Below are 13,960 nucleotides of genomic sequence, written 5' to 3'. Positions count from 1 at the left end.
AAAAAAAAGAAAAGAAAAGAACAACTTTGAGTGAATAAGTTATTTTGACTATAATAAATACCCAAAATAACTATAAAGGACATATGAAGAAAGACACCATCTGCATCCAGAGAAAGAACCAATAGACACAAATACATAGACTAATTTTACATACATACATACACACACACATACCTATTTGTGTCTAATGGTAGCCATCTATGGGGTAGGGAAGAAAAAAAAGGAAAAAAAGAAATTTATATAATTTTTTTATCTATTTGAAAGGAATAGCAGGTTGTGCATAGCAGATTTGCAGTTTCACGTGCAATCTTTTTTTTTTTTGTACTATGATATGGAAATACTTATTTTACTCCATAAATTAAAAATAATTTTTTTAAAAGACAGAAAGAGATAAATGAAAAGTTCTTCCCAAACTCTAAAGTGTTATTACAATATAAGGTTCTAAAATATTATTATACAGGGTTTGCCAAGTTGGGCAATTTCTGCTTCTCAGTAAGCAAATGAGATTCAACTGACAGCATATGGGAGACTCGGTTGCCACCATTCTAAAGCAGAAGTAAGGCTGAAGACAATCAGAAGGGAGACATTCCACTGAGCAATTTCATGATTCACCCTCCCCATTTCTGATCACCTTTTCCTGCTCTGTCAGACCCAACCCTTCTTCTCCCTCCCTAGGGGTGTGTCAAGAGATAGAGGAGGTCCCTTTCTCTCCACCCCACACCTAGGAAAGAACAGAGTACTGGAACACATCCGGGACAGCGCCAGCCACCCAGGAACACCAGCAGCAGCAGCAGCAGCAGCAGCAGCAACAGCTACAAGAGAAAGTCTTGGAGCTGCTCACAGGACAGCAGTTAGACACGACCCTAGAAGATGGGATCAGGGTTTATTAGTGAGTGTGAGTCTCCTTATAATTTTTTCTCCCCCTCAACATTGCTTCCTCTCCTGCCAAATGGAAGAGCAAAAAAAGAGGAGGGAAGGGGAAGAGAGAAGAAAGGAGAGCAAGAGGAATAGAGGAGAGGAAGGGGCACAGAAAAGAGAATGGAATCAGAGAGGGAAAGGGAATAGGGGAGGGAGGGAGAGGGGGAGGAGGAGGAGGAAAGAGAAAGAAAAGCTACAGCTAGAGAAAAGGAAGAAGAGGAGGGGACAGAAGTATAAGAAGAGAGAGCTGGACAGAGGGTAGATAAGCTGGTTGGGCTGCTCCCATACTGGGGAGAAACCTTCCCTCTTCCCTTTCCACTTCCAAACCCACTCTCAGAAAGGAGATGATGGTAGATAGAAGTTGGGAATTGTGATGTTTAAACTACATGGCCTTGTATTTTATGCATGGTTGATGTAACTTAGGAAGGGAGGGGGAAGAGAGAAGGGAGTAGTGAAAGATGTCAGAGTAGGTTAGCATTTTCTATGCCCTAACAAGACAAAAATATTATTTATGTATTCCTTCACACCCTTTTGTCTTTTCCATTTTAATGGTTGAATATTGTCTCCCTACCCCTAGCAGGAATGGCAGATAGAACAACGATGAGGGAAGACAAACAGTGACAATCTTTTAGCAAGAATAACATTTGCCTTGAAAACAGAAAGCAAGGAAGAAGGGGCTCACCACTGGTGAATAAGAAAGAAACGATTCATAATTCTTCCTAATTCTTTTTGGCAATTAAATTTGGTCCTTGGGTGGAGGTGGCCTACTTAAAAGGACACAAGAAAGACAATAGAATTGACGTTATAAGTGAGTGTAAGTGAGCAAATATGAAGTTCAAACATTGCAATTTATTAGCATTTGGTAGAAGCACTATGAAAATACCCTGAAGGCAAAAAAGAAAAGAGCTTAGGGTGAATAAATAAGTCAAGTATTTATTTAGGCTTCATGGTAGGCACCGTGTATTGGAAGGAACCACATACTGGAAGCCAGGTGGCCTGGGATCATAGTATCACAAAATATCAGAGCTGAAAGAGGCTTTCAGACATCAAGTTTGTATCTGAGGAAAAGTTTCATTAGACGTCTTCCAGCTCTTAAAAATAAATATTCACGTGACCTGTATTGGGAAGTGGAAATGAAAAGTAGAGAAAAAAGTAGCTGCCTTTGTTTCCTTCCAAACTAGCTTGATTTGCTCTTTAAAGTTTAGCTGTTTGAGTTCTGATTTATTTATTTTTTTCTTTTTTGTACAATATGTTTTAAATGCTTGTTATATTTCTTGCTCCTTTTTAAGTATACTGGTTTCTTAGCCGTTTTAGATGTGACTCTAAAACACACACACACACACACACACACACACACACACACAAATGAATGCTAGCTACAGAAGGAGCCTTAGAAATTATTTAGGCCAGCCTCCTCATTTTATAGATAAGGAAATCAGAACTTTGAGAAACTGAGTGACTTGCTTAAGGTCATATAGCTCAGTGAAGAATCTAGGCCTGGAACGGAGTTCTGACTTCCAGTAATTCAATAATCCTTGCATGCTCATGGAGGAGGGGAAGAGAAAAGAGGTTTACCCAATAGATGATGACTACAACAATGACAACAATATCTTATCCCCTTTCTTTTTCCCTCTTCCTGATTTCATACTTGTTAGGGTTGAGCTCAATACAATTCTGGAGGCAAAGTCTGGGCTAGGCTTGTTGCTGCTTTCTTAAAGCAATGAATGTTACATTATTTCAGAATCTCAGGGACAGGCTGGGGACCTATAACCTTTCAACATTGCTGGAGTGGTATGATCCAGGGCAAAGTTTAATTACTGCACCCCTGGTCTGGGTAAAAGTAGAATGCTGCTGACCTCAGTCAGCTGGAAAAAGATTGTTGGTACAGAATGAAAGAATTATAAGTTCTCCTTCGGTCTGGGATTCCTAACCTGACTTTTTCTCTGCAGGAGTCAGACAGAACTAGAAGCTGGAACTGAGAGGCGACTCTGCTCCTGGGGTCTAAGCCATATCACTACTACTTTCTTCTAAACTTCCTTCTTTCTCAGTACACTGCTATGTGTCTTTTAGAATGCTACTCTTGAGTGTGGATCATCTTTTTATTCCTCACAAGCTCAGTCCTGCAAGCAGACACATTTGGTCAGCCTGCTTCTGGAAGTATCCCTATTTTTAATAACTTAATGGACCCTTAAAGTATTGAAGTATTGTAGAGATACAATTACAGAACACTCCTTAAAGATATAAAGAATGATTAAATAACTGAAGATATATTAGGTACTTACACCTTGCTCATATCAATAGAATATAAATGAAACTACTACCTAAATTATTTATATATTTAGTGCCATACCAAATTATCAAGAGGATATATTATAAGGCTTGAGAAAATAATTAAAAAAAATTATGTGGAAGGGCAAAAAGATATAGAATCTCAAGGAAAATAATGGAAAAATAGGAATAAAGGGGGAATAGCACTTCAGACCTCAATTTTTACTATCAAGTATTAATCATCAATATTATTTGGTATTTGTTTTTTTAAAAAGATCATTAGAACAAATAAGGCCTAGAACTAGAAACAAAAAATGGTTAATAATCCATTATTTGAAAAACAGAATAGAAATTATTTAAAGAGAAACACTTTTTTAAAAAAAATTTACTGGGAAAACTAGAAAGCAGTTTTAAAGTTTATATAATTTTCTAAAAATTAAAAGAAAACTGGATATTGTATCTGTCATTATGGTTGAACTCCTTTTTTGTTCTTTTTTTTTCCAGCCCCATTATTTTTTCTATTAATTCTTTTCAATTAACAAGAATCTTCCTTCTGTTCCACTCTCCTCCCTCCCACTCCTTTGAGAAAGAAAGAAAAAGAAAACCCATATTACAAACATGTATAGTCAAGCAAAACAAATTAACCACATTGGCCATGTCCCCCCAGAAGCAACTCATTTTGCACACTGAGTCCATCACCTTTTGGTCAGGAAGAAAGTAGCGTATTTCATCATTAGTCCTCTGGAATCATGGTTGGTCTTTGTTTTGATCAGAGGTTCTAAGTTTTTCAAAGTTGATTATCTTTAGAATGTTGTTATATAAATTGTTGTCCTTGCTCTGCCCACTTAGCTTTGCATTAATTCATACAAGTCTTCTCAGGTTTCTCTACAGCTATCCTCAGTATTCCATCACATTTGTATACCACGATTTTGTCAGTAACTTCCTGATTTATAGGGATTCCCATTTAGATTCCCATTCTTTTCCACCTCCAAAAAAGAACTGCTATAATTTTTTTAATGTCTTCAGTTCGAATTTATTTTGCTTAGGACTAATACCTCTCTTAATCTAAACTCTGTATGCTCCTTTTTCCCTGCTATTTTTTCCTACTTGTTTTCCTGTTAAGTAAAACATATCTCTATGCCCTCCTATAAATATATAGTATTCCCTCCCATTGAGGAGTTCAGATAAGAATAAATATCAAGTGTCACCCACTCCCCTACCCACTCCTTCCTCCTTATTTGTTTATATGGTTGCATACCATGAAGTGAGATGATTTGCCTCATCTTTCCTTTCTCTTTGTCTCTCTCTCTTTTTTAATATTATGAAAACAGAGCCTCCCCAAGACTCTCTGATTCATTTGACTCTCTCTATGACCCCTATGTGATGATAGTGTTCTGAGGGGATACATGTATCATCTCCCTATTTAAAGGACTAATTTTTGCCTTTTAGAATTATAATAACTTTTTCTGGTTAAATTATTATTGGTTGTAAGTTTTCTTCTCCTGAGTTTGAACCCAGATCTTCTCTGTCCCCATAGTAGCTATCTAGGGTCGGGTTCTTTCTCTTTTGCTTACTCATTTTTCAGTGGCTTTCTTGGCTAGTAACTTTATCTCCTCATCAGCCTCTAGTCCCCAGGTGTGGGAAAGAATATCTCAGAATTCAGGTTTTTCATGCTATTGTTTTCTTAGCTCTATCTGGGAGACTGACTTCAGGTACTCCTCTCTGCCACTGAGCCACTGCCAGAACCCACAGCAATATTGTCACTGTGAAATCTTTTTGCTCCCTGTGATCCCTCCCACAGCTACATACCTCTGCTCACTCCTCTGCCATGGAACCAAAACCAGGGATTCTGTTTTCTTGTGAATGTTCACAGCCAGTAGGTCCCCACCCTCTGTTGTCACACTCATCAGTGTGTGCTTACCCCATCCCATAGCAACAGCCTGGGACTGCATCTGGTCAGTACACCAGGGCCCAGTACCTTTCTATCTTCCCCTGATCAGCTGTCCAAGTCCCACACTAACTGGGAGACAAGAGTTCTTGGAGTTGAGACTGCCACCCAACACAACTGTCCCCAGTGCTTCTTATTTGTTGATTCAGCAGTATTTTCCTGGAGGTATCTATACTTCAATCAGGCCAGACCATCACTCTGGAAGACTGGATCTTTCCTAAGCACCTTCCAAGTTCTCTTAGGAGGACAACTGTTTTAATCCAACTTTTAATTGTTTCTGCCACTCAAAGTTTACTTTGAGGCATTATTTAAATTGGGGGGGGGGGGATTTGAGTGAGCCAGGTATTTTCCTGCTTTATTCTGCAATCTTCTCAGAATCCTCCAATGCTTGATAATTGGGGGGGGGGGAATTAAGAGATGATACTTTGAGCCAAGTGGTTCACTCTTTGTGAAATGAGAATGACCTATTTGAGGTTCACTTCAACCAGAGACTAGAAAGGTTAATATACAGATTCATGGAGTGAACATTAAAAGAGAACAAGCTGTTTGATAGTATTAGAAGGAGGATGTGGAAGCAACAGTGAGGAGGTAAAGTACATATCTATATTGACATTATCCTTTCTAGCAGTCCTCTCCCATAATCTTTCTCACAACTATGGCTAGAGGGAAGAATTCCTAATTAAAAAGGGATGAAGAAGATCACAAAAGGTGAAATAGATAATCTTATTTACTTAAAGTTGGAACTTTTGAAGGATTTTGTTAAGACCTTTAATTTTGTTAAGGTTATTTGATACTAGACCTCATTTCCTTTTTGAATAGTGTTCCTAGACTGCTAGTAAATAATTTTTAAAATTTTATTTTTAATTTATGGAATAAAAAAAGCATTTCCATAACATAGTACAATAAAAAAAGAAGATTGTACATAAAACTGCAAATCAACTTTGTACAACTTGCTGTTCCTTTCAAATATGTAACAAAATTATCTTGTAAATATCTTCTTTTCTTTTCTTTTCTTCTCCCCGCCCCCAGAGATGGCTACCATCACACATAAAGAGATATGTGTGTGTGTGCACAAAATTATTCTGTATATATTTCTGTTTATCAGTTCTTTCTCTGGATATAGATAGCATATTTCTTCTTTTGTTCTTTTATTTAACTTGGGTATTTATAATAAGCAAAATAACTTATTCACTTAAAGTTATTCTTAAAACAATACTGCTGTTGCTGTATACAATGCTCTCTTAGTTCTGCTCATTTCACTCTTCATTGTTTTATGCAAGTCTGGGCTCATCATTTCTTAAAGCACAGTAACAGCCATTCCCCAATTAATGGGCATCCCTGCAATTTCCAGTTCTTTGCCACTACAAAGAGAGCTGCTATAAACATTCTAGAACATAAAGGTTCTTTTCCTTTTTCCCTGATCATCATTGGAAATAGATGAAGTAGTGGTATTTCTGGGTCAAAGGTATAGGTAGTTTAATAACTCTTTAGGCATAATTCCAGATTGCTCTCCAAAAATGGCTAAATCAGTTCACAATTCCACCCACAATGAATCAGTGTCCCAATTTCTCCACACTTCTCTAACATTTGTCACTTTCCCCTTCAATCATTTTATCCAATCTCGTAAGTATAAAATGATATCTCAAGGTTATTTTAATCTGCATTTCTCTAATCAATATGATTTAAAGTATCTTTATATGACTATAAATTGTTTTGATTTCTTCATTAGAAAACTGCCTGTTTATATCCTTTGACCATTTATCAATTGGTGAAAGACTCCTATTCTTACATATTGGACAAAGTTCTTTATATAGTTTAGATAATAGGCCTTTATCTGATTATCTATAAAAAAAAGTTTCCCAATTTTCTGCTTTCCTTCTAAGCTTGGCTATATCAATTTTATTTGTACAAAATCTTTTCAATTTAGGATAATCAAAATTATTTTACACCTAATTTTGCTCTCTCTCTTTCTCTCTCATTCATAAATTATTCACCTATCCATAAGTCTGATATGTAATATGTTCCATGTTCTAATTTTTGTGTAAAATATATCTTTATAGGTAGGTCATGTATTCATTTTGACCTTATCTTGGTAAATTGTGTGAGATATTGGTCCACACACAGTTTCTGCCATGCTGCTTTCCAGTTTTCCCAACAATTTTTGCCAAATAAAGAATTCTTATTCCCAAAATCTTAATTCTTTACACTTGTCTAATACAAGGGTATTATATGTATTTGCTGCTGTAAATTGCATGTCTACTCTATTCCATTTATCTACCTTCATATTTCTTAGCCAGCACCAGATAGTTTTGATAATCACTGCCTTATAATATAGTTTAATGCCACTATAGTTATAATTCAGTAAAGCGTATGAGAATGCCACCTTTCATATGAACAAGATGTAGTAATGTGGGCTAAGTGTTATTACAGTTAGGTGAATTCAGAATTTGTTGAATGACCAAATTCAGAATAGTCAATTAATAGGTTGTTTAGTATTTTTATCAGGTACTTTAACAATAGTATGGATTGCATCCTTATTAAATTAATAGATGAGAATGATAGCTAAAAAGTGAGTAATAATTAAGATTTTTAAAAACTCCATAGGCTAGAATAATGAACTTCATTTAATAAGTAAAAAAAAATTTAGAAGGAATAAAGTCATTTATTCTAGTTCAGAAAATGAACTTCACAAATACATAGTGAGACACAGATAGACAAAAGTTCATGTGGAAAAGATCTGAGGAGTTATAGATGTACAAGCTCAGAAAGATCTTTTGACAGCCAAAAAGCTATATTATTAAGTAGAATCTAGTGTACTCATACCATACTTAGAGAGTTGTTCTAATTCAGGATGTCAACATTTTAGGAAAAACACAAAGAAAGTGGACAATGTCCAAAAAGAAAACTGGAGACCATATCATATCGGGATAACCTGAAGGAATTAGGGAAGTTCAGCCTGGAAGATAATTGGGATGATGGATATGATAATATTTGAAGGGCTGTTATGTTAAAAAAAAAAAAGGCATTAACTGTTTTCTTCTTGGCCCCAGAAGGTACAATTAAGAGCAAAGGGGTGAGGGGAGAGCAAGTTCAGTTGAAGACAGACAAGATTTACTTTTTATGTAAGGAAAAACTCACAATTAGAGCTATCCAAAGTCTGCCTTGGATGAAGGCTAAATGATCACTTGTTGGGTACTCTATAGAGGAAACCTCTTCCAGTGTGGGTTATATTAAATGGTGTCTGAGGTCCCCTCTAAACCTAATGCTGTGTTCGCTAATAATACTTCTCATGTATATAGTACCTTCCAATTCATAAAGCATTTTCCCATAACAAACCTGTGGAGTAAGTATTGTACATTATTCTTATTTTACTGATGCAAATTGATATCTGCAGTGTTTCTTCTGAGATACTGCTAGATTCTGAATCATTGAACAGATTCATTTTTTAGAGCAGGAAAGTATACTTCAATATGCTTCAATTATTATACAATACAGTTGGTTTGAAATTGAATACCTTATTCAGTAAGTATAACTATAATATTTTAGAGAGCACCCAATGTGAGGTGTCTTATTTGTCCAGTGAAATGATTATCTAATGGAATTTCTAACTAGGTTGGATACTATACTTATTATAGGTATTATTTTTTCTTTTTTTTTAACCTTTTATTTAGTATTTTATTTCCCCCAGTTACATGTAAAGACAATTTTTAACTTTGATTTTTAAAACTCTGAGTTCCAAATTCTACCCCTCCTCCCTCTCTACCCATTCCCCATTGAGAAGGCAAGCAATTCAATATAGGTTTACATGTGTAGTAATGCAAAATATTTGCATAATAGACATATTGTGGGTTTTTTGTTTGTTTGTTTTGGTGAGGCAATCAAGGTTTAGTAACTTGCCCAGGGTCACACAGTTAGTAAGTGTGAAGTATCTAAGGCCAGATTTGAACTCAGGTCCTCCTGACTCCAAGTCCAGAACTCTATCCATTGCACCACCTAGCTGCCCCATAATAGACATGTTGTTAAAGAAAACATATACAAAAAAAAAACAACAAGAAAAACAAAGAAAGTTCAAAAAAGTAATGCTTCAATCTGTATTCAGACACCATCAATTTTTTTCTCTGGGAATGGATAACATTTTTCATCATAAGTCCTTTAGAGTTGTCTTGGATCATCATATTGTTGAGAGTAGCTAAGTCATTCATGGCTGCTCATCTTACAATATTACTGTTTCCTTGAACACAGTACATTTCACTTTGCATCAGCTCATGCAAGGCTTTCCAGGTTTTTCTGAGAGCAACCTGCTCATCATTTCTTATGGTACAATAGTATTTCATCATAATAACATACCACCACTTTTTAAGCCATTCCCCAATCAATGGGCAACCCCTCAATTTCTACTTCTTTACCCCCCAGAAAAAAAATTGCTATAAATATTTTTGTACACATATGACCTTCTCCCTTTTGTTTTTTATCTCTTTTGGGATATAGATCTAATAGTGGTATTTCTTGGTCAAAGGATATGCATGGTTTAAAGCCCTTTGGGCATAATTCTAAATTGCTCTAAAAAATGGTTGAATCAGTTCACAACTCTACCAACAATGGATTTATGTCTCTACAGAGTATTATTATTCTTGGAAGTGCTTTTGAGCTAAAAAACGAACTTGGCCTGGATCCTACTATCATTAGGCACCGTTTCTATCTTAGATTTTCAGAGACATAATTTCTATCAAAACACGTCTAACAGTACATGGGTGCTAAAGGTAAAACTACCTTTTTTTTTAAACTTTCTTTGGATATCAATATGACAAAAATGACTGGTCTTTTATTGTGGTATAGGATGTTTTGCCTATTTTTTGTGTATTTTTCTCTTCTCTCTCTAATAGTCTCTCATTCAGAATGAGTAATGATGGGGGCAGCTAGGTGGCACAGTGGATAGAGCACTGGCACTGGATTCAGGAGGACCTGAGTTCAAATCCAACCTCAGACACATAACACTTACTAGCTGTGTGAACCTGGGCAAGTCATTTAACCCCGTTGCCTAACCAAAAAGAAAAAAATACAGGCAGCAATATTAAATGTCAAAAGATTAAAAAAAATGAGTAATGATGACATAGTATAAACTCTGAAGAGAATACTTAGGAGGCCATTTTAGGTAATTAGCCCACTTATCATCATTTCTACAGTTTACTAGGGAGCACTTTGTCCTACTTAGCTATAGAAATTGTAAGCTCTCACTAATAAGATGTTTCTAATGATACTAAAAAAATTTCTTGGAATAATAACATAGGCTATATTGATTTAATTGGTTTTGTTGCAGATAGTTCATGTATCTAGCATGGGATAATATAGATGAGAAAAAAATTATTTGTTTTTTACCAAGAAAAAACTTCAATTCATATTTGCTTTGTTAGTTTTATGGCCTTCAATTATTTGAAAGAAGCAGTGAGTACACATGTAGTAGACAGCTGATGTCAAAACCAGTAAGAAGTGGATTCAAGTATCATATCTGAGACTACTAGCCATTTAATCTTGGGCAAGTTACTTAGGTCATCAGTGCTGTAGGCAACTCTCTCTAAGACTCTAAATAATAAAGAAAGTCCCAATTTGCAATGGTAAAGAGAATTTCCTCGCCGGGGAGTTATGTCAATGAAAACTCCAGTCTATGACCTACCCTACTTCTATATACCTTAGGACTGATGGATAGGAATTACAGAAAGGAGATTTTGGTTCAATGCCGAGGAGTTACTATCCATTAGATCTTTCTAGAAATTGAAAACGATCTTTTGAGATAGTGAGTTTCTCATTAATGTAGATATTTCAACAGAAGCTGTTGGAATGCTGTAGAGAAGTATTTCATTGAGTACAGGATTGAGCTAGACATCTGAGTTCTCTTCAGCTCAAGATTCTCTATTTCCATGACATTCCAAATAACTAATTAAATGTGACAATTTTGATTTTGTTGTTGTTGTTAATGAGTACTTTTGGGGAGGATTGCTGCTTTTAAAAGTATTAGTAGCTAAGTCCTATGTGTACAAAAGCACAGTGGCTGCATTTATATGCTATTGATTACACTGTAACTTTGGGGTGTTTTTTTTTGTTTTGTTTTTTTTAAGGCAACTGGGGTTAAGTGATGACTTGCCCACAGTCACACAGCTAGTAAGTGTCAAGTGTTTGGTCTGAGGTCGGATTTGAACTCAAGTCCTCCTGACTTCAGGGCCGGTGCCACCTAGCTGCCCCTGCACTGTACCTTTGAAGTAGGTCTTAGACAAAAAGATAACAAAGCAAATATGAAGTTAAGCTTTTCCTTGATTAGAAAAACAAACTTTTTTCTCATCAATATTACCTTGTGCTATGTACATAAACTATCTGCAACAAAACCAGCCAAATCATAAAGTCTCTGTTGTTCCAAGAAATTTTTTGAATATCATTAGAAACATGTTATTAGTGAGAGCTTACACTTTCTGTAGATGAGTAGGACAAAGTGCTCCCCAATAAAGTATAGGAAAGATGATATATGAGTTAATTACCTAATGAATCTTGCTTGTCATTAGTTTTTACAGTAAAATCTTATTGTTTTTCCCCAGATTACATTAAGGGACTACTCCTTATTTTTGCCTCCATATGTTCTTGGTATTCTGGATACTTACTTGCACAGTCTATACCTCATGAACCTTTGTCTAATGCTGTCAATACTGTTCTGAACCTTGGAGAGAAAACTGTCCTCAAATGTAAGTACTGAAACTTTTTTTTCCTATTGTAAACTGGTCTTCTCTTTTAAATATAGGATAAAGACTGTTGGAGGCAGCTGGTGGCTCAGTAGATAAAGCACTGGGCCTGGAGTTCAAGAAGCCTCAGATGCATCCTAGCTTTGTGACCCCGGGCAAGTCTCTTAAACTCTGATTGCTTGGCAGAATGGATCCCCCGGAGTCACTAGAGAAGGAAATGGCAAACCACTCCACTATCTTTGCCAAGAAAACCCAAGGGGGGGGGGCACAACCCTAAATGCTACACGATGAAAATTATGCTCTTTTTAACTATATCTATTTTAATTCAGTTCACCAAGAAAGGAGTCAGAGCCAAGAACAAGTAGGCTAATCCTTTTCATTTCATTTCATCAAGCATTTATTAAGGAAGTACTTATTTTATTAGATAAATTTTACTAGACCCTGGGGATACAAAGGCAAATTGAAGCAATCCTTCCCCTCTAGTAATTTATGTTTTCCTTGTCTCATAACAAGCTGGTTATGTTGATAAAGTATTTGGAATATATGGCATAGTGCCTGGCACATAGTAAGTGATATATAAATGTTAGCTATTATTATCATAATATTCATTATTTCTGAAACTTCAAAGTCCCTAGGAGTATGTATGTTTATACAAAATGTTCAGGACATCTCTAGAAAACATTATTTTCTATGTCCAATAGAAGAGAAAACACAAATAATTCTTAAATAATTCTCCCAAAGTAGCTAGCAACAATTAGATCATTTCTTGACTCAAATTTCAATGTGCCATTTGAGAAAAAGAGTAGTGTCCTTTTGTCAGAAATAAATTAAGTACAACAGCTAAATTTTAAATTATTAGTATTATGACTGGAAAAAAGCCTCATCTTTTAAAAAATATTGACTGTTTTAAAATTGAAGATATAAGGTACTGTCCTTTAAAGTGCTGCCCTTTCTTTAAAAAAAAATATTCAACTTCATTCTATTTTCAGTTCCAAATTCTCTCTGTCAACCTCCCTTCCCCAACCATTGAGAAGATAAGAAACATAAAACTCATTACAAATATGAAGACATGCCAATCAAACTTCCACATTAGCCATGTTCAAAAGGAAAGAGGGAAGGAAGGAAGAAGAAAGAAGGAAGGAAGGAAGGAAGGAAGGAAGGAAGGAAGGAAGGAAGGAAGAGGAAGGAAGAAGGAAGGAAGGAAAAAAGAAATATGCCTCAATTTGCACTCTTAGTAGACAGCATTTTTCATCATGAGTCCTATGGAATTGTATTGATCAGAGATAGTCTTTTGCAGTTGATTATCTTTACAATATTACTGTTAGTTGTTGGTAAACAATTGTATAAATTGTTCTACTGGTTCTACTCAATTCATTTTGCATTGGCTCACATATATCTTCCTAGGTTTTTCTGAAACCGTTTCCTTCATGATTTCGTAGAGCACAATAGTACTCCATCCCATTCATATACCAGTTCTTTGCCATGACAAAAAGCTGCTATAAACATTTTTTACACATGGGTCCTTTTCTTTTTTCTTTGATCTCTTTGTTTTATACACCTAGTAGAAGCCTATTAGCTGGCTCAAAGAGCCACTATTTAATAGCTTGCATAGTTCCAAATTACTTTCCAGAATGGAATATAATAATATTCAAAGTAGAATAGAAAAAGAAGATTGTTTGCAAAGCTGCAAATCTGTATTATGCTCGGCTTAATTTTCTTTTGAAATGTCTGATTTTTCTTCTTCTTTTTTCATTTTAACAAACCTGTTGCTACTCTTTCAGTCTCTACTCCAAATTGTAATAAAGAAAAAATAAAACCCTTATATCAAATATTCATACTCAAGCAAGCAAATCCCTCCATGAGCCTTTTATTTTAACAAACATGTCTCATTCTGCATCCTAGTTCATTACCACTCTTTTAGCAGGAGGGTAGTATTTTTCATTACCAATCTTTTGGAATTGTTATTAGTCAAGATTCTCAAACTTTTTTGAGTTTTTTTTTAACAACTTTGTTGTTATTGTATAAATTGTTCTCCATATTTTACTCCACTCTTTTTTCTCTCCCAAGATATCTTTAGAAAGCTTAATGGGCCCATATACTT

At 35.5% G+C, this 13,960-nt stretch overlaps 1 protein-coding gene across 3 annotated transcripts in view; it reads left to right on the top strand.

Annotated features, from left to right (window-relative positions):
* Window positions 1–729: 729 nt before the first annotated feature.
* FAM3B (FAM3 metabolism regulating signaling molecule B) overlaps window positions 730–13,960 on the top strand; it is a 58,936-nt gene continuing 45,705 nt past the window's right edge. The window contains exons 1-2 of one of the 3 annotated variants that reach the window (XM_020976251.2): window positions 730–889; window positions 11,719–11,862. In XM_020976251.2, coding sequence (XP_020831910.1) covers window positions 871–889; window positions 11,719–11,862 — 163 coding nt within the window. In that variant the 5' untranslated portion in view covers window positions 730–870. Of the gene's footprint in view, window positions 896–9,771; window positions 9,895–11,718; window positions 11,863–13,960 lie in introns of those variants that run through there. The other 2 variants (XM_020976250.2, XM_078146066.1) reach the window with 2 other exon arrangements.

The sequence above is a fragment of the Phascolarctos cinereus genome, unplaced genomic scaffold (assembly GCF_003287225.1).
Source record: "Phascolarctos cinereus isolate Bilbo 61053 unplaced genomic scaffold, phaCin_HiC Scaffold_726;HRSCAF=1367, whole genome shotgun sequence".
NCBI lineage: Eukaryota > Metazoa > Chordata > Mammalia > Diprotodontia > Phascolarctidae > Phascolarctos > Phascolarctos cinereus.
The sequence above is the reverse complement of the archived record's forward strand: the minus strand, read 5'-3'. Positions and strand labels throughout refer to the sequence as shown.